The sequence below is a fragment of the Myxocyprinus asiaticus genome, chromosome 47 (genome assembly GCF_019703515.2).
Source record: "Myxocyprinus asiaticus isolate MX2 ecotype Aquarium Trade chromosome 47, UBuf_Myxa_2, whole genome shotgun sequence".
NCBI classification, from domain to species: Eukaryota; Metazoa; Chordata; class Actinopteri; order Cypriniformes; family Catostomidae; genus Myxocyprinus; species Myxocyprinus asiaticus.
The window spans coordinates 12,119,800-12,146,168 of record NC_059390.1 but is presented as its reverse complement, the minus strand read 5'-3'; the positions used below and the strand labels follow the sequence as shown (position 1 = coordinate 12,146,168).

Genomic DNA, 26,369 nt, shown 5'->3' with positions numbered 1-26,369 from the left:
GGAAATTTGAGCCGTTATTTATTGATCATCTTTTCCGCCGCGCAAGCTTGTGTCTATACCCTGTTTAGTTCCAAATTCAAAGTGCAGCATCAGTGTCATTAATGTCAAAAATGGCATTGGTTCTCACTTGTGTATTGACCAAATGTGATGCTGTATTTTTTATTCTAGATCAAGGTCAGAAATTCAGGGGGGCTTGGGGCAAAAATGCCACAAAAATGACAAAAATGCCCCCAAAATGCCCTTGTGATGAATTCTTCTATTTTTTATTATTAACATCTGATATATTTCTTAATATTCTATTATAGTCTTGGTTATACATATGATGGCATTAAATATGAACTGATTGTTGATTTAATTCTTAAATAAAATTTTTATAATTTGTATTTATGAATTGATTAAATGGAAGTATTTGACATTAATGTATAAGACACTTTGTTTTAAATGGTTGGGAAAAAATGTCCTCTTAAAGGTAAATAATGCCCCTGAAAATCAAATCCTGCTAATAAATATTGCCCCTTAATTTAAAAGTTTTTATTTGTATTTTTTTTTTTTTTTTTTTTTTTTACACTTTCCCGGACATAGATGCAGGCAATATGTGAGCTTTGAATAACATTTTGGGCTTAAATTTTGGTATTTCCTCACACAAATCTTCCGTATGGTTTCAGAAGACTTGGAATATAGTGCATGAGTCATATGCACTACTTTTATTATACTTTTAGGATGCTTTTTTACTGTTTTTGTCCTTTTAGGAGCTTGATAGATGTTTTTCCGCTGTGTAAAAATTCTTAAACTACTTCTGTGTTCTACAGAAGACGAAAAAAAACAAAACACACACACACACACACACACACAAACAGGTTTGGATGAAATAAGGGTGAGTAAATAATGACAGAATTTCATTTTTGGGTGAACGATTCCTTTAAGAGTAGTTGACCTAGAATCTGCCAGTGGTTTTTGCCCAGTTCCACTTCCATTCATTCTTTAAAACCTTTTTTTTTTTTTTTTTTAATCAGAATGGCTGAAGTAAACAGAAAAGGCTTGGGTATTGATTTCCTGTAAAACTTCTCTAATGTATCAGCATCTCCATGCAGACTCCAGTCATGGACTTGTCTCGACTTCAATATTGGGTTTAGAATTTGTATGGCTGCTTTTGCCATTCTTTGTGCAAAACAGAAGTCAGAAGGTTGCAAGAACCGCCCACAGTAATTCAGAAATGAACCTTTATAAATGCCACACTATGTTTAATGCATGCAAGTTCTCGTAGAGAAGCTTGGTCGAGGCAGTGTAAGCAAAGAAACAGCAACGTAATTCCAAAGAGGTTGCTAGGTGAGAGAAAAAGGGCCATACATCTATAATTATGCTATGATAGTCTGTCTTTATCAATAAAATCGGACCTCATGCACATGGTTTCAATCTTCGCCCTCTCCCCCACCATCTCAGTATAAGTAAAGGCTCTGAATTTGAATGAGATTACAGAGAGTGATAGCACTTACCTGGAGTGAACACGTTCAGCATTCTCTTCCCATATCTGAAGCTGTCAAGCTAGAGCCGGAAATTACACCTCTGGCTACTCAGTAATTAGATCCTGAAAGATATTTCATATCCTTTAGCTAAGCAGTGTCGCTGGCACCAGTCACCGCCTCTGCCACAGATAATTACCCAACCACACTTTCATATCTCATGGGTTCGGGAGCTTATCGGCGGGCTCTGTGAACAGCAGCAATAAACAAACACTGGGACTGGAAAAATGGTTAATCAGCTGCCCATATCATTGGATGTAGTCACAGTAACTTTGAGCAGGTAGCTGTCTTTTTTGTAAGTTTGTTCTGCCTTGCTTTTGTAGTTGTTGTTTGATTTGCTGTGGAAGTGAGAGGAAATAGGATTTGTGGTAATTGAGCAGATATTTGATCAGGCTGATTTGTTTGGTCATTCTGTGGAGGAACCGGCTCTTTAATTGCAGTGAATGTGCACTCTGAAGGTGACGCAGGATGAGGTTATGCTGCTGACATCATCAGGTTCAGTCCAATGAGAATAAATCAGTACTTTAAAAGTGCGGAATGGATCCCTTGCAGGTCAGCATATAATGAACTGTTTCATGTTGAGTTTATTTGTTCTGTGTCAACAATTTACTGGCTCTTAAAGGGATAATTCATAATTTGCTCACCCTCATGTTGTTTTAGGCAGAATGTTAGCCTCAGTAACAATACACTCTCATTTCATGCCATGAAAGTGAATAAGAGTTTTCATTTTTGGGTGAACTATCTCTTTAAAGGTGAAGTGTTTAATTTCTGCACTACAAGCGGCACAATTGAAATTGCAAAAATAATGATAGATACGAATGGCTAACTTAAATCTGTCTTTGCATGTTAAACTGGCAAAAAGGAAAGTATTTTAAAGACCCCTTGAGTTAAAAAAATAGACTTTTGTGGTTTTTTGGCCATGTCTGTTAGCTTTGAAGCCAACTATTAGCTTGTGTACTCCTAAAAGTTGAAAAAATATACTTTTAGCAGAGATACACATTTTTAATTTAGACTTTCTCTTCAGAGAAAAATGGACCAAAAATACTGATGACTCATCTTTTACAACAATGATTTTTGTCCAATCAAATTCTCTTTAGAAGGAGAATTTCTCTCCCCCTAATACCACCTGCAACTAACTAGCAAGAGCATGTACAGTAGCAAGTCATGATTCATAACTGTGACGTAAACTAAAGGCTATTGACTGGCTATTGACAAGCCCATTGATATGTCCTGCCCCAACTTCCTGTTTCAAAAGGAATAACGTCAACATTGGAAATAAAACTTGGCTTGTCAAGACATTTAATGGGGTTGTTAACACAGAAAGAATTGCACACTTTAACTTTAAAGCATATTGAAAAGTAATTTAACTGTTCCTCAATTAAGGTGCCTGTGTTTGGGTGTCTCTGGCTTTGAAGTGCTGAATTTTCCATGACTGGGCAGCACTTGTTCCGAACATCAAGTTTAATAACTTCTCATACCATGCTGGTCACCATTTGTGTTTGGCAAATATACCTGCCTCACAAAGTGGAGCATCTCATCTATTAAACAAATTTATTTTCAGTTTTAAAGCCATGAGCTTGTGCATGTGCCTTTCGTGCCTTTCCTCATTGGCCCAATCGAAAAGCTTAATTTGATTAACTGCATTCATTGGTCCTCTAAATGAACACAATTTGCAAATCACCCCACTTTCAGTGTCTGTAGAACTCAGCATAGTAAGAGGGGGAGGCAGTTGCAGTCATATCAGAGAGCCCAATTGCCAAAGATTCGTTCTGACAAGCTAAATTGTAGAAGAGAAATTAGTGAAGATGGGTCCGCTACATGTAGTACTGCTGATTCATTATTTTCAGTCTTTGCATGACTGACATCTTCCTGCATAAGATGTGGCATGGTTTGTTAAAAGTCCCACCTGTGACCATCAATGTCACTGGCTCACAGGGATAGAATAAAGCTCCCAGACACAATTCAACACATCTAGGAGAGAAAGAAACTGGAGCGAGGGATAGTGAAAGAGAGATACATGCTGCAAAGTCACCCATCAGACAACAATGACTAGTCTGGATGTTAGGGTTGTCACGATACCAAAATTTCAGAATCAATACCAGTGAAATTTAACAGGTCTCAATACCAAATTCAGTGCCACAGAAAAAACTAAAACTAAAATGCTTATGAACACTTCTTTATTAAATGTTATTTTGTAAAAAAAAAAAAAAAAATTATACATTTTTATGTTAATATGTTAATTTTTTAATTAATTATTAAATACATTATACTGTACCTTAAGGGATAGCTCACTCAAAACTAATAAGCCTGCCCAATTTATCACTAGTACCAAAGTACAGATATATTTGACATCCCTTCTGTATGTGTGATGTCATCTAATGTATGTGAGGTGACATATCCGGACACATTGATAGATAATACCAAGTTCACCAAACTGCTGCAAGATCAAATGAAGCAGTGAAGGTGAGAGCAAGTTACTGTATCGGTCTTGTCCGCACACCCCATAAACAGACACACATTCTTAAATGTTTCTTTTCTCTCCCTCTCTCCTTCTGGGAATAAACTAAAAATCTTTAACTGATGTCTTTTTGAAACCTTGTTTACCCCTGTTGAGGCTAGTGTCATGCTAATTTTAACATTTCCCATCTGTGTCTCTGTGGTCCGGAACAAACCTTTCTGTGCTTAATGTACTGTGACCAAGCTAGCAGTATGTCTCCTCGCCAGGAGAATATTAGCATAATTGTATTGTTGGCTAATGCCCAGAGTCCATATTAACGATTTCTATTCAGTTGTCAATTGAGGTGCTAATGTATTCTGCTAGATGAAAATATAGCTACATTAAAGGACGGCCCTGAGGACCTGAAAGTCACAGGTATGTTCTACCAGTCACAGATCAGGCTGTGCAATAGGTCAGCAGCACATCTTAAAAGATTATCATAAATTTTCTCTATTTAAAAGTCTCGAATCAGTCTTCAACATGCCTCTCGATTCAACAGACACTTTATAGAGTCTAGTGCGATAAGGGACATTGATTCGAGTAAAGGGCCTTAAAAGATAAAACTTAAAGCTTCCTAGAGTGATTTGTTGGTCTAAGTTGGTCTCCTAGTGTTAGGTGGTCCAGTTTGCTGGTTTTAAAGGTGTTTTGTGCACTTGTCAGCTGGTCAGGCTAGAAGACCAGCTTAAACCAGATAAGACCAGCAAACCACCCTAGGCTTGTTTAAGCTGTTTCAAAACAAAGTGTTTCAGGTTGAAGCTGAGTCATTGGTCTGTGGGAAGCAGAATTTAACATTTCTTGCAGGAGAAAGAGAACAAGAAAGAGAGGCAGTTGGCTGGCAATTCTCTGAGAACTTGAGAGGATGACCCCTCAGGTGCTTCCTTGTCTGTCAGAGACTTTGAAGTCTACCATGAGCGGGAGACTCCACTTTACCAAATCACCTCACGAAGCAAAACTGAGCAAAGGCACAAAGCCCTGTTGTGACAATTCATAGTCTGCAGCCCCCTGACAGTCTGACCGATTTGTGAAAAGACCCATCAGAATCACTTCCAGGGCTACAAGAAGACATCCCATACAAATGTTGATCGATGTGCACTGCAGACCAATTTCCTATTGTCCCTGAAAACATGTCAGTGTTTTTTTCACACACAAAGAGGAATCCTATCCTCCTCTGCATCACTTTAACCTCCCTGTCTCATCCCTCACTCCCAATAAAATGGAAAGGTCACAGCATTTAAAACAATAAATGTGTCTGGTGTGGTAAATCCAGACTGTAAGCTGGGCCATCAATCTAAAACATGCTCACTCTGAAGTTACTGTAGAGTGATCCCGGGAGTATAAGAGGTTATTTAGGAATGCAGTAGGCCTGGTTTGGCTCCGGTTGATAACCCAGAGGCATATTTCCTTACCCTTTGCAGACCCTGCTGATAAAAACAGCTTAAACCTGCTAATATGGTTTGCTGGTCTTAGCTGGTTTCCTAGCTAAGACCAGCAAACCAACTGAACACCAGATTGGTCAAGCAGCAAGACCAGCTAAACCAGTTGAAGACCAGTTAAAGACCAGCTTGGCCAGCCAGGGAAACCAGCTGAAGACCAGCTTGGCAAGGTGACCAGCAAGACCATCTGAAACCATCCAAGATGAGCACACCAGCTCAGGCTGGTATAAGCTGGGGAGGTTTTCAGCAATGGAAGGAGAATCCATCTGTGAGGATTTTAGAGAATGGGCAGCTTTTGTGTTTGCTTTCTTTCACTTGTGATGGCGGATCAAGCGTGGTCAATCAAGGGTGTGACGGGCACTGAAATGTCAGAGTGTGATCAAACATCTCTGAAAGTTATGTTGACAAAGCATGGGCAAGTGAAAATTGTTTCTTTTTGTGGTCCAGTTTTAACGAGCATTGTGGATTTTCAATTGAGATGTATCCCGAGTGACTTTATTGATATAGACAATTGCAAATGGAGCACAGCGCAGTGAAAAAATCAAATTGGTTATGCTAGTGTAGTGTAGCCGGTAGCGCAGTACAAACAAAAGGGTAGATCAGACAACACAGGCTATTACAGTGTTTTCATAGACATAAAGTAGAAATAAGCTAAACATAACTAAACATAAATAATTAGGTATTAATAAAAATATAGCCTTTTAAGGGCAGAACCATGTATAGGACCGTTTTAGATGATACTGTTAGCATGGCGCTAGCAACGACAAGATCATGTGTTCGAATCCCAGGGAACACACATACTGATCAAATCTATACCTTGAATGCACTGTAAGCACTTACTGTAAATAATTTGCCAGATGAGTAAAACATAAATGTAAGTTATAAAAACCTCATAACTCTAATCAAATCCATAGGAGGAGATTTCCAATGCCCTCTAAACTGGTATGGAATCTATTCAAGCTCTATATCAATGTGCTTTTTTCTAGGTACACTTAGCTGGGCCAAAGATACCAGCACCACATATTGGATTCATATCTGCAGTGAGGGCACAAATTAGGGTTGCCACCTGTCCCGTAAAATACGGGATCATCTCATTTTTAAAGATAAAATGGTGCATCCTGTATCGAATCAATACAGGATGCGATTTGTCATTTATTTAAGCTGGTCACAGTGAAATCATTCAAAAGCATTAATTTAACCTAAATATTCTTTGTAAATTAAGCCTACAGTGGGTAAGGGACCGTCTGAAATGTCCACACATTGTGAAAAAATGTGGAGGGTGTGGTAAGGGACCATCTGAAAACCATCCTGATCACTCATTCATACAAAACAATATAGTCATTTAACTTTTCTAAGACACTTTTAGTGTTAGAAAGGCCATATGCGAGAAGGCGTGGATGATCATGAATATTGATGTGATTTACACCTGAGGAGACAAAGACCCCTCCCCTGAGAGAGAAGGAATGTGAGGAGACTTAATGATTGAATGTATTGTTTGTAGCTTATTCACAAAATCAAGTATAAGTTAAAAGAAGTAATCTGACTATACATTTTCTTTACATAAAGACTTTACTTAAAAACTTTAGACCTACACTACCATTTAGAAATTTTAGATCGGTAAGAATTTTTAAATGTTTTTAAAAGAAGTCTCTTCTGCTCACCAAGTCTGCATTTATTTAATCCAAAATACAGCAAAAACAGTGATATTGTGAAATATTTGTACTATTTAAAATAACTTTTTTCTATTTGAATATATTGTAAAATGCAATTTATTCCTGTGATCAAAGCTGAATTTTCAGCATCATTACTTCATCATTATTTTTATATCATATTACATATCATATTTATATTGTCATGTGTATTTTGTTGATTCATGTCTTTTATTTTGAAATATTTAGTTCCTGTTTCCCTTGTCATGTGATTCCTGTTTTCCCTTCATGTTCATGTGTCATGTTTTCATTGGTTTATTGTTTAATTAGCTTGTTATGAGTTCTGTTTGTTCATTGGTTTATGTTCTCCCATGTCTTGTATTTAAGCCCTCATGTTTGCATTGTCTAGTTGTCAAGTATTGAATGTGAATGTGTATGTTTATAGTCAAGCCATGTTTATAGTCAAGTCATAGTCAAGTTCATGTTTATGTTTCATGTTTCACATTTGTAGTTAGGGTTATTGTTTATCACGTTTGTAAATAAACTGCACTTGAGTTCTTCATCTTCATGTCATCGTCTTCATCATTGCCATTGCCAGGCAGCTACGTTACAGAATACTTGACCGAATAATGAACCCAGCAGTTGGGCTCATATGCCTACGTCAGGAGAATCGTCCCCTGGAGGATTACGTAGAGGACTTTTGCGCTCTGGCCAGCCAGGTGGATTTTAATGTGGTCGCCCTCAAGGACATTTTTAGGGTGGGGTCAAGTGAGCCGATCTCCTCCTTGATGCCTGGCGGTTGCAGTTCCCTCAGCCTGGCTCAATATATCGACCTCACCCTACAGATCATTGGTTCCACGTTCACTGTGGGGGAGGTGGACGCCGAGCCAGAGTTCCACGTCATGGCCGCCGCCAAGCCAGAGTTCCACGTTATGGCCGCCGCCAAGCCAGATTTCCACGTCATGGCCGCCGCCGAGCCAGAGTTCCACGTCATGGCCGCCAAGCCAGAGTTCCTCATCATGATTGCTGAGCTAGCGCCATCTTTTGCTCCATGCCACGTCACAGCAACGCCTCAGCCTGCTCCATGCCACGTCATACCAACGCCTCAGCCTGCTCCATGCCACATCACAGCAACGCCTCAGCCTGCTCCATGCCACGTCACAGCAACGCCTCAGCCTGCTCCATGCCACGTCACAGCAACGCCTCAGCCTGCTCCATGCCACGTCACAGCAACGCCTCAGCCTGCTCCATGCCACGTCACAGCCACACCTGAGCAGTTGGACCTGGAGATGGTTCCCACCCTTATACCCACCCTTAGTTCTCCTGAGCAGGCAAGGGGAACTTTCGGCCCTCCGACCCTGCCTGGACCCTCCGAGCCCTGGACTTCGACCTTGGCCTGTCGGTCCCTCGACATTGCCTCAGCTCTGCATTCCCTCGGCTCCACTGCGATCCTTCAGCCTGTCGGCTTTGCCGGGGTCCCTCTTCCCTCCGGCTCCTCCTTGGTCTGTCGGTCACCTGGCTCCGCTTTGGCTTTCTGATCCTCTGGCTGCGCCTTGTCCCTCCAATCTGTCAGCTCCACCGTGGACCTCCTTCCCTACGGCTCCACCTTGGTCCTCAGTCCCACCGGCTCCACCTCAGTCTTCCGAGCCTCCAGCACCACCTTGGTCCTCCCTGCCATCAGCTCCACCCTGGCCCTTCAAGTCTTCAGCTACTCTCCGGGAACCAAGTTCCATGGCTCCGCCCCTCGAGCCTCTCACGGCAACCCCCCCCCCCCCAGTTCCCTACAGAACTTTGAATTTATGTTATGTTTTATGTGTTTTGTTTATGTGTTGGGGCGTCGGTAGCCGCCCCTTAGTGGAGGGATATGTCATGTGTATTTTGTTGATTCATGTCTTTTATTTTGAAATGCTTAGTTCCTGTTTCCCTTGTCATGTGATTACTGTTTTCCCTCCATGTTCATATGTCATGTTTTCATTGGTTTATTGTTTAATTAGCTTGTTATGAGTTCTGTTTGTTTATTGGTTTATGTTCTCCCATGTCTCGTATTTAAGCCCTCATGTTTGCATTGTCTAGTTGTCAAGTATTGAATGTGAATGTGTATGTTTATAGTCAATCCATGTTTATAGTCAGGTCATAGTCAAGTTCATGTTTATGTTTCACGTTTGTTGTTAGGGTTATTGTTTATCACGTTTGTAAATAAACTGCACTTAGGTTCTTCATCTTCACGTCATCGTCTTCATCATTGCCATTGCCAGGCAGCTACATTACATATATCATACAGCATATAAATTAAATACCTGCTTTAGCCGAAACAACATTTAAATGTAACTAAAACTTGCCTATTAGGACATATTTCAATACTCTGAATACTGGCTGGCAAGTTTGGAAATAGTCCAACTAGTAAAATATGTACGTTTATATAAAATAGCATGTCAACTAATGTAAGTAAAGAAACTGTGTCCTCGGCTGGACCAAGTCGCTCTTCAAAATCTGAACTCTTCCTCACCTGTGTAGCGTGCCATCTTCCAAACACACAGGAAAGTGAATGGATCTGATGATGAACTTGATGTGTTTTAAGGCATTGTTGGGGGCGTTTACCATTTGCATTGATCGCCTTAGCACATTACCATATGAATAGCGCGCTCTGCTGGTGGGTGTGATCACATTGGCAATAATTAGCTGAGCCAGGAGAAACTGTACATCTCTTTGTTTCATACAGATTACATTGCAGGAGAATATTTGTTTTAACTTTGAATTGTTTTATTTAAAAATAGACATTTTAAGCTTTCTTTAGACATATGTTTCATGCTTGTGTGATAAGTATTCGCGGAGTTTCAGTTCATTTTTGTGACGTGGTTCAGAAATATGCTCGTGGAGACAGAGACGGCTGAATGCGCACCCTGTTTATTTTCTTTATTTTACAAAAGCACAAGGTTTTTGTTATTGTGAGTGTACACAAATAAAAGTAGACCCTCTATAGTTTCTAATGATGTCTTACACTTATCTGTATGCCCAAAAATGACAGAGTATTTTAAGTTGTTTTTGCTGTTATGAGATAAAAATCCAGCAGGACGTGCCGGTGTGCCATTCGACCCCAGAGGGTTAAAATCTCTGAAATATCTACATTCGTGTTTTCCACAAAAGAATTATAAAGTCATATGGGTTTGTAGCAACATTAGTTTGACTGAATCATGTTGTCATTGTTATGTAAATTCCTTGAAAAGGAGCATTAGGTCATGGATGTTTCGGAAGTTGACTTTTATACAACAACTGCATTCCACTGTGTATGACCGTATTTTGCTCTGTCTTTCATCTCTGCAGTGTCTCTGGCTTCCAGCACTGTAGGACTGGCCGGTCAGGTGGTCCACACAGAAACAACAGAGGTGACCCTCATCAGCGACTCCATTATGGGTTTTGGAATCCAGCTCCAAGGAGGTGTCTTTGCCACAGAAACCCTGTCCTCACCCCCACTCATCGCTTACATAGACCCTGACAGCCCAGCAGAGCGGTGAGACCATAGACCATGATGTATATTAATCTCCAATGCTTAATTTAACTCAGCTCACGTACAAATTAACTTACATATCGGCTGCAAGGATCTATGTCCCAACTTTACTGCAATTACTGACCTGAGCAACAGAGATAACTTTTAGCTGCCCTCTGAAGTTGTAATTGCAGTGATGGATGTAAACCTTTCAACATTGGTGATTTAGTAAGGATTTACCATGTGTTTGGTGGTAGTGCAAGAGAATTATCTCACAAAGCTAGGCTTTTAACTATCGGCATAAAGTTTGGTCCGTTTTGCTGTTTATCCTGTCCAAAACCTTCCCATTTAGAAAGGAAGAGACCATCTGGCCAACATGTAAATGAGTGATGCCGTTAGTTACAGTTAGTAATATTAAATCAGATGTAACTCTGAGAACAAATTAGAATATGCAGGTGTGTTCAAGGATATCTAAATTACTAGCTACCAAATGCCTTAAAACTCTCAATGTCTGTCAAAGATTTGATGGCATGCAACCTTGCAAACAGCAAAATCAACTACTGTACTATATTTTCATCTGAGGAGCTATGAGTAGCAGCCACAGTACCTTATTAACACAACCTTGTTTTTCTGTTGTACTGATAAAAACCTGTGCATCCTTACTTCTGGAAATGGAGCGCAACAGAACCTCCACGGCTGCTAATCGATGGTATATGCTTCTATCGAAGCCATCACTACATGTTATTTGAACTTTTTTTTTTTTTAAATCATGTTTAAATCATGGTTGATCCACCAATCAGAGAATCGCATCCAACAAAGCGCACCAAAAGAGCCCATCAGCAAATGCCTACTTGAATGACGCATTGTGAATAGTGCAATCGAGTCTCGCTACACTCTCAAACTACTTATGTTTGTTTATATCTGAATATTTAGCAAATTAAAATAGTTGCTATACTTGTAATTAACAACTTAAAATTAATAGTTTTATATTTTTCCATATTGTTTAATTCAGTTATGTCATTGGCAATGCCTCATGGGATTGTAGTTCATGCCCTTAATGAAAGCCGTTAAGTGTTTTAAATACTTTTTTGCTTAAAACCTAAGTTTGAAATGTTGTGATTAGCGATAGACCAATATATCATCCAGGTCCATTAATCGGATGATATTTGGCTATTTTGCAATTATGGCATTGGCAGATACTGTAACCATGTTCGCTTGGCCGATTAACAGAAGTGTTAACTTTCCCTTGTATCAGTTCCAAAATCTACTAATAGATTTGTCAATGGATAGTCACACTTTCATGTTTTTTTCTTTTCAAATTTATGAAAATATGAGTAAATAAGTGTTTGTTTCACTCCAGAAAGTTTGTGTGCATCTGATTTGTTGTTGTTAATTTGTATTATATTTAATTGTATTGTATTATCGCCATCCTGCTCTCTAGATTTCGGTGGAGGCATTTGCCATTGAAAAACCCATATCGTTTAGTTGTTATTCACCTCAGAGCTGGTTGGTTTGCTTTATGGCTTAGTACTCTTTTATGAAGGATTTTATCAAATCTAAAAAATTGGGTGGCACTGTTGCACTCTATTGCATAAAGCTAGCCAATTAAATCAGTGCTTGCGATTTCTGGGTGCAGTATGCATCAGACATCTGCTGTTTGAAGCTGACATTAGTGAGATATTAACCGTGCTGGTCTAGATGGTGGACTAGCATAGCCATGATGTTCCTTCCAAAACCAAGCTGCTGAGACTTGTTGACCAGCATGGTCTTTCTGATGAAGCAGATTGACCATGGAAGTTGCTGATTAACTTAATTAAGAAGCCTGACCAGCAGACCAGAATCCAAAATAGAGCACACTCTGTAACAAGACAGTAGAATGTTGCTTCTGTTTTGCAATTCAATAAAGGTATTTTTGTTCTCTTAGCTCTTAAAAAAGTGTTTTTTTACTCTGACCTTAAAGTAGAAGCCTAGTGGATGTTTTGTGTTTTTGGTTATACATTTAGCTGTGCCAGCTGGACATAATACAGTATCTGTAAGAGGCTGGCACAGGGGCAGCCAGTTTATGCTAGATATCACCACCTCTTTGTCTCCCTCTGCAAACAGTCTAATTTATAAAAAATAAAAAAGGCACTTTGTGCCTTTATTCTGTTTGCCAGTTTAAATAGAATTTTGTTTGCTAGACTAGCTCTCTGTGCACAGGTGTGGCATCCTGCAGATCGGTGACCGGATCCTGTCAATAAACGGAATCCCTACAGAGGACAGCACACTGGAGGAGACCAATCAGCTGCTGAAGGACTCCAGCATCACCAGCAAAGTCACACTGGAGATTGAGTTTGACGTAGCAGGTAGGCACACAGACCAATTCATCAGTTCTAAGTCCCATTTGGGGAGGAAAGATCCATCTGGCCACATGCTGATTTTGTCCTGGAGTTGTTTTCTTTAAAAAAAAAAAAAATCCCATTAATCTTAGAGCCAAACCATCTGGTGCCTGTTTGATGTATATAAATTATTAGCGCTACAAGACAAGTGGCCCATGATTTAATAGCTAACGTTTCTGGCCAGACAGCACTATGTTAATGCTCAACATAGCTTTTATTCACTTTTGTCTAAAAAAACAACAACACATTCTCACATTTTTCCATTTCGTGCTGCGCTTTAACAATGTAATCACAGTACAGGCCTCATCGAAAGCCTGCAGTCCTTCATGCTGTAATTAGCTTGTCATCTTAGTGTTGTGCTTCATTTGATTTAGTTTGATATTGTATTAGTTTGTACTTTGTTTAGCTAATCAGGAATCTTTTAAAACTCAGAGGGAAAGTATTTATTTTGTGTTCCAAACTGCAAAAAAAAAAAAAAAAAAAAAACGTAATATCATGGAGAACAAGTTCTTCTTCAAGGTGGATCCCACCTTTATTGTTGAATGACAATTCTCTGTACAAACCAATAAAACGTAAGTGTGTCATCACAAAGTGATGATGTTTGCTAGGAAAGAGAACGACTTGACAGTGTTTTGGCACTTAAAGTATTCTTCATTCCTCAGGCCGGGTGGTTGTTTTGAGAGACTATTTTGTTGGTTGGGGAGTAATGAGCTTGCTTGAATTATTGAATAATCATTCTGAGAGCAGCAGGCTTTATGTGTAATTGCTAGTCGTTGGAGTGCAGTGCAGGTTCTTTGTTCAAACAGTTTGACATTTGCTGCTCGGCAGAGAGGGACATTTTCATGGAGATCTCTTCTCTATAGGCTGAGCTTTTTGCGCTTCTGTCAAAAAGAAAGTCTAGAATGCGTTCTGAAAAAGACAAAGAAAGTCTAAGGCTTTGTTGCCTGAACTGTAACAGTTCTCCAGTGCACTTTTAGGTGTTCTATAAATCGTTTGTTCATAAAACTGGGAAATTTAAGTCTGGACAGGCTTGCATCTAATATTGGACTCTAAAACCTCTTTTTTGTTCCTCGTCTTACACAGAGTCGGTCATCCCAAGCAGTGGAACCTTCCATGTGAAGCTACCGAAGAAGCCAGGTGTGGAGCTGGGCATCACCATCAGCTGTAAGTGTTCTCTACTCAGCTCTTCTTTGCCAATTGATAACCTAATGAAGGTAAAGTCAAAGCCTACCCCTCTATGCCAATTCTGTTCTGATTTTTGGACACAGTAGATCATCACATCCATCCTTGTCTGTATAACAAACAGTCATTATATGAATGTGGTCTGTGCGGTCAAATGTTAGCTTGAGGTCTGAATTTAATCTGAAGTGAAGCAACCAGATTTCGGTTTGTTCTCAAAGTGGATTTCACTCTTGTTGTGATGTGTTACACTCATCAAAATATACCCAAAACACTGAGCATAATGATGGCACTTGGCAAATAGTTCTACACATTAAGCTTATTCTCTTTTTTTCTAAAATCTCTAAACCAAGAAAATAAATATTTGACTTACTCCTCCTAGAGCTTTCAAGCTACAGTTCATCCACTAAACTCAGTACAGACCATCACACTGTTCTGGAATAGTGTGTTATGTCTTCTCCAAGTGATCCGAATTATGGTTTTCACACTGCAATCAAAGCTCGGAAAAATTCTATAGACTTTCATTGACGGAATGTTCAAATGGGCCAAGACTATTCAAACTCCAACTGTCAAAATTAAAATGTAAACAAACTATCCATTTATCTTTCTATCTATGTAAACAAATATATCAGCCATTCTATCATAGGTCACAATACATTTTAAGAGCAAAGATACAGAGGAATTACATAGTACACAAGGGGCTCTATTTTCGTGAGCACTACACGCAACGACTGTGCGCTAAGTCTTATCCAATTTTTGTGAGAGCGCTAATTCTAAGTGCAATTTTCGTGTCAGCCCAAGTGGCCATGGGAGGGTTATCTGTGGGTGGGCTATAATTGAATATATATATATATATATATATATATATATACACTGATCAGCCACAACATTAAAACCACCTGCCTAATATTGTGTAGGTCCCCCTCGTTCCGCCAAAACAGCGCCAACCCGCATGTCAGAATAGCATTCTTCTCACCACAATTGTACAGAGCGGTTGGTGCCAGATTGGCTGGTTTGAGTATTTCTGTAACTGCTGATCTCTTGTGATTATCACGCATAACAGTCTCTAGAATTTACTCAGAATGGTGCCAAAAACAGAAAACATCCAGTGAGCAGCAGTTCTGAGGATGGAAATGCCTTGTTGATGAGAGAGGTCAACAGAGAATGGCCAGACCGGTTCGAACTGACAAAGTCTACGGTAACTCAGATAACCACTCTGTACAATTGTGGTGAGAAGAATAGAATCTCAGGATGCTATTCTGACATGCGGGTTGATACTGTTTTGGCAGCACTAGGGAGACCTACACAATATTAGGCAGGTGGTTTTAATGTTGTGGCTGATCGGTGTGTATGTGTGTGTATATATATATATATATATATATATATATATATATATATATATATATATATATATATATATATATATTATCTCATTTATTATTATTGTATTTTAATTGTAATGTCTGGCTTTTTGTAGGAAGGTGAATTATGTGAGCAGTTTAAAGCAATGATGAGTGACTGTTTATTCATCTTCCTTTTCTGTAACTCCATATTAAATTTTGTAGAATTAAAAGAACCTTTCCTAGTCCTTTGCTGTAAAAATAAATTAGATACATTTACTTGAAGCAAAATTTCATTTTAGAGAATATGTCTTGAAGTTAATTTTTCTGGTCCCTATTGGCAAGTAGTGTTTGTTTTGTTTTTAAACATAAATATAATAAAATATGTTTTACTTGAAACAAGGAAAATGCTATTCCTAATAAGGCAAGACTAAAAAAACATAATTTAAGATGTTTATACTGTCTATCTTAATATCTTACACAATTTTTTTTTGAAAGTATTTGTATTTGTCATGTTTTACAGATGTTTATGTAAACAATAAATACTTGATAATACAAGATTCATAAAAAAAAAAAAATAATAATTGCTTTGCAGTGTAACATCAATCTCTGCAGTGGACCATTTTTGAGTCATTGTCATCTCCCCCGTCCTTAAAAACCAGACACTTCTCAAACCCCTGACTCCCAAATTGAGCTCTTTTTCATGAAAATCAAAACCAGACTATTCTCTCCTCCCTCCCGCGGGCACACTGTGTCTTCTTTACCGTTTTATCATTTGTTTACCATCACCTGACTTTTTGGTAAGGTTGTTAGTGACAAATCTGCCTGCAAATGCAATCTGTTTTGTGGGTGCAGTCAGGGCTCTGCAGAGCTCCATTTGTAAAACCTCACGCTCCGAATGCTTGAAGCTTTTGCCAGCTCCTTCATCAATGCCGCCCGCATCATCAGACCAGAGTGATTCATCACCTCATCCTTGCTAGGTTTTGTCACATCGACTGTTTTCATCATTAAAGCATTATGATACGAACATTCAGCTTTTATTTTCAAGCCCTGTCAGATGCACATACTGTACATTGGTGGGCTTCCATGCAACAACCCGACAGTAATAGCTTCTCTCTGAAGCTCTGGAGTTGTTTACATCCAAAGCTATTTCTGCCCGTCATCCTCCATACTTTCTAAATGAAAGTATTTATTACATTGTTGGTGCACGAGTTGTGTGCGGTCCTCACTAATTTGATGGAGCAATTTCTCCCTGGATCTGCCATGCAGATATGCACAGTCCAAAGGTAATAGCAAACTATTCCCAGTAAAGCTTTTGTGGGTTTTACAGCTGTCTGAACTTTCTTAATGAATCAGCCAAACTATTGTGCCATGTACTAAAATACCACAGTAGCCACTATCTCAGATCATTAACAAAATTCTCTCAAATATCCTCCAGGTTCACGTTCCACTGCTTTCAAAAACTACGATATTCATCAAAGGGATAATTCACCCATAAATGAAAATTCTCTAATCACTTACTCACCCTCATATTGTTCAAAACATGTGTGGGTTTCTTTCTTCTGTGGAACAGCAATTGAGATGTTTAGCAGAATGTCTGAGCTGCTCTTTTCCATATAATAAAAGAGGAAGGGGACTGGAGCTGCAAAGAATGCTACAAATAAGGATAAAAAGCAACACAGAACATCATAAAAGTATTTCATGCAACTCAAGTAATACATTCCAAGTCATCTTAAGCCATATGATGGCTTTGTGTTAGGAACAGACTGAAATGTAAGTCATTATTCATTGAAAATCTGACTTTCAGTTTATAAAAATAAAAAAAAGAGCTGCTTGGACATTCTGCTACAAATAACTCCTTTGGTGTTCCACGAACCAAAATAACTGTAATATAGGTCAAAATACATAAGTGTAAGTAAATGATGACAGAATTTACATTTTTGGGTGAACTATCCCTTTAAAGCTTTTCAGAGATCCTACATTTTGCATTGGATGGGTGGAGCTCTTGTTTTTTTGTTTTTTTTTACAAATGAAGAATGTGTGCTGGAGGAAAAGATGTGCTGAGTAATATCACAGGCCCTTACAATGTTATGAGAAATGCTAAATGACTAAAGTGGACCTCCTATATCCCTGTAGGTAATGTGTAATATGCTATGGAGGTCTGCTTAATTATGCCTGTGGTTGGCTCAAAGTCAGTAGGATGTTTGAGAAAGTCAACTTTTATGACTTGGGATGAGAGATAGAGAGAGAGAGAGAGAGATGTTGAAGTAGACTGACCTATCCATGTGCCGATTTATGTATATGGGCTTTGCTGAGCTCTTGTGGCCTTCCTGAGGAGTTTAACGGCTTTCTGCTTTGTGCTTCTGCATGGCCCGTATTTCACAGGTACTAATAAAGCCATTCAGGGACATCTTTACAGATGTCTTGTTTACCTCTCCTTACAAGATTACCTTCTCTTATTTTCCTGGTGGCATCTCATTGTGGACTTGAAAATTAAATGTAATATATAGCAGATATTTATACAGTGGGGTCCAAAGGTCTGAGACCACACTGAAAATATGGGTTTCAAAACCTAATTTAAACCTTGATTTCATAGTATTTTGAAAACTTTTAAGCAAAGGACTATTCTATTTCTTCTTTCTAGGTCACTTATAAAATTTTCACTCAAATTGTTATGATGATTATATAATTTGTAATGAACAAAAACATTTCATTAGAAAACATATAATGAGCCAGAATGTAAAACGTCAAGAAACTAGATTTGTACATTTCTATACAGTTGTTTTTTTAGCATGTTACGTTTTTAGCATTCTGGATTGGTTGCTAAGGTGTTCTGGTTGGATTATGGGTGGCTGCTTACTGGCCCAGGTCAAAACAACACATCCCCTAAGTCTCTGTTATTTTTGAGTCCCTAGATATGGCTCAGATCCCTTCTTTAAAAAGATTTTTTGGCCCGTTCATGGTCACCACAGTAGAGGTTTGTTTACTGTAGAAATTGGATCAAACAGTACAAATGCACAAGTTTACTTCCTGCAGTTGCATTGCTCCAATTTGAACTTTAGCTTGGGTCACACCATTCCAAGATTGGCATTCACCTGGCCAGACCTTATGAAATGTATGAGCAGAGGCAGGTGCAGAGACAGTGGGTAAGCCACGCTATTTATCATGGTTAGGCCAAATAGCAGTGCAGGCGAAAGGATGAGACCATGACAAATCAGCTTACCAACAGCAGCCACAAACCAGTGACAATGATGCCAAAGTAAGCAAATAGAGAACACTTTCCATTCTGTGAGTAAAAAGGGGAAAAAAACTGAATTTGTCAGAATACATCTGGTATTGCATTGCTGCATCACACTGCAAGGCATACTGCCCAGATCTGATATTTTGACACACATCTATTGTTTTTGTGCCATGTGTACTTTAGGCTGTTTACACATTAATATCCAGTCAGACAGTGAAACGCTATCAGTGCATGCAAGCAAAGTCCCATCAAGGCATGTCAGTTCACTCTGCAGCCATCTCCTGGGCAGCTATTTTCCATGTACAGTAGTTCACAGACATACAAGTTTAGCTCCTATCTACTTAAATGGGGAAAGACCAAAATCTCCAAAACTGTTTGTAAATATGTTGTTTCAATAACATATTTGAAAGAAGCAATAAAATCTGACAACAATGTATCATAAATTGTGCTTCTTTAGCTGAAATCATGCAGAAAAACAATATTTTTTAGGCTGTTCAGGTAAATATCCATCCATGTTCTAGAGCAGTGGTTCCCAACCTGGGGTCGCGACCCTCACTAGGGGTCACCAGAGCTTCACAGGGGGGTCGCCAAGCTCTCTCTATTTTGAGGGTTACAAGAAGAAAAAAATTGAATGTCTGAAAAAGTGACAATTATTTTTGTAAAAAAGCACAATCAGATTTGGAGTATTTTAATAATATTAAATAGTTTATTGGATATATTAAAAGACAAGATATACTGTATGTCTAACATAGGCTGTTTTTTAAGGCGCATCTCGCGAGAGTCGGTAAGGACGAAGTTTTTTTTTTTTTTTTTTTATGTGGCAAAATTGCTTGTTCTTTGTACAGTACTGGGCAGCGATCAGAACAACAGGCTATAGTAGCTAGCCAAACAAAAGCAACGACTAGGGCAAAGCGTCAGGGAGAAGAGAAAATCATAAGTGGTAAAAAGCGGTATTTATTTGTATTATTTATTTGTATTTATTCTGATTTATTTGTATTAAATTTGGTTTAATTGAGGTATTGGACAAAGTGTGAATTGAGCATGTGATTTGAGGTGAAATACTAGCAAATGAAACATGAATGAGTAGACTGGGCATGCGATTGAGTGCTCCAGGGCTTGAGCGCTAATGGAAAAGCACAAGATATTCTCCATGTCTTTTTAACATTAACCAATTGGCCAATTGACAAGAGATTTGGCACATTTCAGTAAGTTGTACTGTTCTCTTTCAGTATAACCTCTGATATTCATTCATGTTTTTTTCTCATGCTATGTTGGAGAGAGAGCTTTGTGCTGCTCTGTTTGATGTGCAGCTGCCATGATCTGTCACACAAAGCATTCAAGAGAATTAAAACAATATGTATTTGTAACAGGTAAAGGACAGGCAAGGAGGAGGCGGGAACCGGCTGAACAATCAACAAACTTTTAATGCACAAATTAACTTAAAACAACATAAACATTAGGACACAGACACACATGCAACGTGGCCGTGTGCATCTCTCTCTCTTGAACCGGCGTCTCCAGGTGCCCCTTATCTCGCTCTCCCGCTGATCAGCTGATTCAGTGCCGGCCGTGCTCCATCACGGCCCGGCCACACCCTCCTCCTCGTCACACTCCTCCCCCGCCCGATTCAGGCCGGGGCGCCACCGGTCTGACTAACTTCCCCCCTCCCCATCTCCGGGGGGGAGACACTGCCCTTCTGGTCGTTCTGTCAGCCGGTGGCCCACCCCGCCTCCTGTGAACCTGGGGGGAGAGACGAGAGGATGTGTGGGGAGAGGGAAAGGGTGAGCGGAGACAACCAGAGAGAGAGAGGAGAGAAAGATCTTATTCACTGGCTCACGGATGCGCTGTCGCCTGGTCCACAAACGCTCCTCTGCCTTCTGGCGGAAGCCAGCTCGCTCCTCCCCCGGTGGACGGCAGTGATTCCTCAGGCCCCTGGCGGATGGAACCGCTCCTCCCCTTCTCGGCAGACGGCCGCGGTTCCTCCGGTTCTTGGCAGCTGGCAGCGACCCCTCCATACCCAGGCAGACGGCCACGGCTGCTCCCCTGGTGGATGGCAGTGGCGAGGACTCTGTAACAGCGCATCCCTCCTCCTTCCCAGGTTTCAGCACCACTATAACAGGTAAAAGACGGGAAAGGAGGAGCCGGGAACCGGCTGAAGAATCAGTACAACATTCTGAACAGTAATGTTTCGAATTTGTGATAAATTGACATAATTTGAAGACTGAGACTAAAATCGAGTTTCTCCAAAACATTTCTTCAGGTTAAAATAATGGAGCATGTCACATTTGTGGATATGTAGCTAATGGGAAAACCATATATACGCAGTCTAAATGCAATTTGAAACAAAGACAACTATATTTGTGTTCTCTGGAATAGACACTGTTCTAGAGGATACAAACTCTATCAAAAAGGCAGTTGGCTTTTTTAACTGAAAGATGGGGCTTACATTTCTAAAGCACCTTGTGCATTTACCATAGTATTTACATGGTACTCCAAGATACTTCCAAAATAACCATGGTTTTATCATGTCCAAAAAATATGTCCCAAAAACCAGGGTATGATCATGGTATATGTCCCAAAAACCAGGTAGGATCATGATTTATGTTCACAAAAACCATGATAGGACAATGGTATATATCCCAAAAAACAGGTAGGATCATGGTACATGTCCCAAAAACCATGATAGGATCAAGGAATATGCCCCAAAAACCAGGTAGGATTATGATACATGTCCTTAAACCATGGTAGGATCATGGTATATGTCCCAAAAACAAGGAAGGACATCATGGAATATGTCCTAAAAATCAGGATCATGGTATATGTCCCACAAAACATGGTAGGATCATGGTAAATGTCCCAATAACCATGGTAGGATCATGGCATATGTCCAAAAAAACATGGTAGGTTCATGGAAAATGTTCCAAAAAACATGGTAGGATCATGGTATATGTCCCAAAAACCATGGTAGGTTCATGATATATGTCCTTAAAAAAACATGATTGGCTTATGGTATACGTTTCAAAAGTATGGTAGGATCATGGTTTATGTCCAAAAAAACAGGTAGGATCATGGTACATGTTCCAAAAGCATGGTAGGATGATAGTGTTTGTCCCAAAACTATGATAGGATCATGGTATATGTCTTAAAAACTATTTTAGGATCATGGTACGTGTCCCAAAACCATGGTAGGATAATGGTTTATGTCCCAAAAACCATATAGGATAATAGTACATGTCCCAAAAACAATGTAAAGATCATGGTACATGTTAAAATATCCATGTTAGTACCACAGTACTGTCCAAAATACCAAAAATGTACCTTGTGTAAGTGTCAAGTTCTGATTGGTGTCAGATATCTGTGAAAAATTGTTAAAAGTTGTCAACAATCTAAAGATCTTCAGAGCAACATCATTAGAATAATCTTGTTATTTGGTTAGCAGACCATTGCTATCAAGTTCAAGAACTCCTATTCATGTAGTTGTGTAAAATTCTGAGATTTTCTGTGTGTCAGAGAGAGAGGGTTGTCTGATCTGGACACTTGGTGCAAAATTCATCAGACTGGAATGGAGAGTTGAAAGGAAGTGCTTTGATGTGCGGCTTCTGAAGGTGATATCAAACCGCTCTGTACTGCAGCCTATGGCGAAAGGCCCTTATGGTCAGCTGACATTGCACTCTCTTTTAAAGCTTAGCTGAAAACATGATTATTACCTTGGTCAGAGAACTCAACATTTGGAGATTAAATTGTCACATCATGGATCGGTTGCTAGCATCTGTATTGCTGACACTTTGACAGTTTGTTTTCGGATAGCTTGTTCAAACCTGGCTCACTCTGATCGACAGGCCTAAAGCAATTTCTTTGCTCCATTTTTAAGACTGAAGCTAGTGCTGTAGACTGTAGCATCTAGATTGAATCTTTGACCTTTCTCAATTGAATCGTCCTGTATTTAATTTTGTCTGTCTACAGCCAAACCATACCAGCTTTTCTCTGTAGTATGGACAAAGAAAATGGCTCCAATTTGGGTCTCTTTCAAATCATATTAGCTAAATAAAGAGCTTTGGTATAGCTTGACATTTTTTCCAGCCAATACATTTGAAAGGTGGTCACTTGTAAAACATCTACTATAATTACAGCATGATTTTCTGTAAAGCTGCTTTAAAATTATGTGTTTTGTTAAAAGCGCTATACAAATAAAAATGACTGGACTTTACCTGACTAATACATGGAAAAAAAAATGCTAAATTTATGTGATGATTTGACCAGCTGTAGGAATTCTTAGACATTTGGTTCTCTATTGCCACCAGGCATTAAGATATTTCATCACTTTAACTGGAGAAATCTCTGAAGTAATCAAGATGTTCTGGCAAAGGGAGTCCATTTTCCTACAATTATCATGTTCTCTGTCCATAACAATCCACAAAAGAAAACGCTTTGTCCGACATGGACACACACTATGCATTTTAATGCATAAGATTTAAAGAACATCACCCCAAAGGGCAGCACAGGACAATTCCCCATCACCGGCAGGCTGCACAGTGCTTTAAAATTTATGATGAAGCCATGACACCAGCTGGGAGGTATATTAGGTGGAAAAAGTGCACAGCAGGGATTAGCAAAATAGTATTTTTTTTTTTCATTCAAAGTGAGAAAGACCTTCCAGTCTGTCTGTGACGCAACATGCGAGCATGAATCATCCTGAGCTCCGAATGCATTGAAAAATGCCACGGTGTGTCACTTGTGAAGTTTGATGTCACACCTCCAGATGCTCGTGGTGTGTGGGGAACTGGTTTGACATATGTGATTATGTGCTCACATCTGTCCCCACTGGTGCATCAACATATGACCAGGGCTGCTATTAAAAGTGTATTATATTCTAACTATGACTAAAAACCTAGAGAGCTGCCTACCAAGGCCTCATTTTAGGTATCATAGCCCTCCTGATATGTTTTGCTGGTCTTAGTTGGTTTAAATTGGCTATATCTGGTTTAAGCTGGTCTCCCAACCTGGCCAAGCTGGGAGACTAGCTCAGACCAGCAAACCAGTTTAGGCTGATTTATGAGTGAACGTTAACAGAGATGCTTTCCATGAAGAGCATTTCTAATCAGTCATTTATGAAGTTTTATCACAGTTAGGGTGCTGCCTTAGGGGCCATTCAGACCGAATGCGTTATTGTGCTAAAAAAGCTAGTTGTAACTCAGATAACAGAATGTCTCAAGCATGGCATCTAAAAGCGTGGTGCTCTAGCATGAGGCCCTAAAAAAAAACTCAGCTCAACGGGTAAAGACCCGTCTAGTGCATGTTTGCACAGTTGCGCAGACTAGCACAAATATCTGCTAAGTGTGAACGGCTCCTTAGAAGACAGCTGCGTATGTAGACAATAGACAGCAAGGCACCTCTAGTGTTTAGACCAGATAGCCTGTTACTTAAAACTGCAATCAGTAATTGCTGAATTTGCAAAGCCAAGCTATTAGCTACTTTTAACAGTAATAGTGTTTCTCTAAAGTACTTTGGTGCTTTTGCACGCAAAGCTAATACTTGAAGTGGCACTTGTTCGTTAATGATGAACTGTACCTTTAAGAGCCTCAATCTAGGTTCTTAATTACAAAGTATGACTCACTGTTAGATAATCAGTGCTGATGCCTACAGAGAATGGGTAAGATTGGAGCATTAAATGAGTTTAATTGTTCTCTTCTCTCTTTACAGCTCCTTCTAGTCGGAAGGCCGGAGATGCACTCATCATCTCTGACATTAAGAAAGGAAGTGTGGCGCACAGGTACTGACTCGAACCATATCTCCGTTTAAAATAGTTTTAGTTTTAAATTCTATTAAAAAAAACCCGCAAATCTCATACAAAACCATTTTTGACTCATAGCTTCATATACTGCCTCCAGCGCACCTACACCCACCAGCATCTCACGCTCCAGTATATTAAATACAGATATGCAGACTAGATGGATTATGGGTACTTCAAACACTACTTCCATCGAACAGCACAACACGTTTAAAAGAGAATGTACTGCAAAACCCAGTTGACTGTTTTGTTGAAATGTTTACAGAAAACAATTGCCCTGAATCATTTGAGTTGCCACTTAATCTCCAAAACAAACCAGTAGATAACCACTGTCGAACATTACACCTTGAGCTATGCTGGCCTACAAAGGCAAAACACAGTAACTACACCAACAATGAAAAATGGCTTCAAAGTTACTTGGTTTAAGAGTGGATTTTGTAATTACTGCAATATTCACAATTCACAAGAGATCCGATTTTGGTGATATCTCAGTTTTTGCAAATGTCTGGTTACTGTGTTTTGCCTTTGTAAGGCAGTATGAGTGCATATGTATATGTAAAAAAAAAAAAAAAAAAGAGTAAGGCCAAGAGTTACCATAAATTCAAGGCAATTCTTTTTAGTAAAAAAAACGAATGAAGTGCTGATCTGGACGTCAGTTCAAAAATGCAGCTGCACTGATCATACGGACCAGGGCTAAGAACAGAAGTGCCATAACCTGATTTGATTAAATATGTTGAAATGAAAGCGGAGGGTAACATTTTTCAAGATTCTGTAGAATATCGCCATGTGTTTCCTTGGAAGAAAGTAAGTCATGTGAGTAAATTTTAATTTTCAGAATTTTTTAGCTATTCTGGAGAATGAAGTTGAGATCTTCAACTGAATATACCACATGGAAGGTTTACTTCAGTCACAAGTTCTCCGAGCGCATACGCTCAAAACACGCAAGACTCATGCTCGACTTTCCTGTTTAATAAAGGCCGTAAAAAAGCCTCACAAATTACAAAAAATAAATAAATAAATCTCAGTGTGGGTTGGTGGGTGGGGGTTGTCGTATACAAAATAATTACCCCACTTTCAGCTCACATACTCTAATTCGCTGTGCTTTTACATAATGGAACATATGTTTACCTGATAATTATCCGAGCAGGAGAAACAATTGGGTTATGAACCAGTGTGTTAAACACGGAATGGTTAAATATGAGTCTATCTTGTCTTTGTGTTCAGATGCCCATGTTAGATGGCCTTGCCTCTCACAATCTTTCAAATCTTGCTCTCTTTCATTTCAGCTCTTTTCACATGGCCTAAAAATAAATGAGCTATTTAATTTTAAGTAATGGTGGAATAATTGTGAACTCAGGCAAGGCCACCGCTCAGTGTCTAAACTGAATATGGAACAGCAGCACAATTATGGACAATACGATAACTGGGGACACTGTTTTTGCTTCAGAATACCTTAGTGTCTGTGGCTGCTCTTGGCTGTGTACCTCTGTCCGTCTTCTGAATAATGAATGTGTTTTCTTGCAGAATGCCAGCACAGAATACAACAAAATGAGAGTGTAAATGTCTGTGTCAGAGTGAAAACGTCAGAGAGAATAACCTTTCCTTCCAAACATTGTTAAAGGATGTGGATGTGCTGTATATTTGAGGAAAGGTTGCAGTGAAAACCAGAAACAGTTGTGCTTTTGCAAAAAAAAGACAGAAATGCATTTACATTTTTTCACAGATCTTTTTATGTTAAAGATAAAATAATTTTTACATTATAATAATGAGAATTTGGGGGTGAAATATGCTTCTTTGTCATGAAAATAATGTTATAATGCAAAAAATCTTCATGGTCCTAAACATAGGCTTCATTTTCTT

The 26,369-nt window shown here is 39.2% G+C and overlaps 1 protein-coding gene across 2 annotated transcripts in view; it reads left to right on the top strand.

The window, feature by feature from the left end:
• LOC127436945 (glutamate receptor-interacting protein 1-like) overlaps positions 1–26,369 on the top strand; it is a 217,975-nt gene that overhangs the window by 161,258 nt on the left and 30,348 nt on the right. For both annotated transcript variants that reach the window (XM_051691489.1, XM_051691488.1), the window contains exons 12-15: positions 10,421–10,607; positions 12,783–12,928; positions 14,045–14,125; positions 24,422–24,491. In XM_051691489.1, the coding sequence (XP_051547449.1) occupies positions 10,421–10,607; positions 12,783–12,928; positions 14,045–14,125; positions 24,422–24,491 (484 nt within the window). The remainder of the gene's footprint in view (positions 1–10,420; positions 10,608–12,782; positions 12,929–14,044; positions 14,126–24,421; positions 24,492–26,369) is intronic.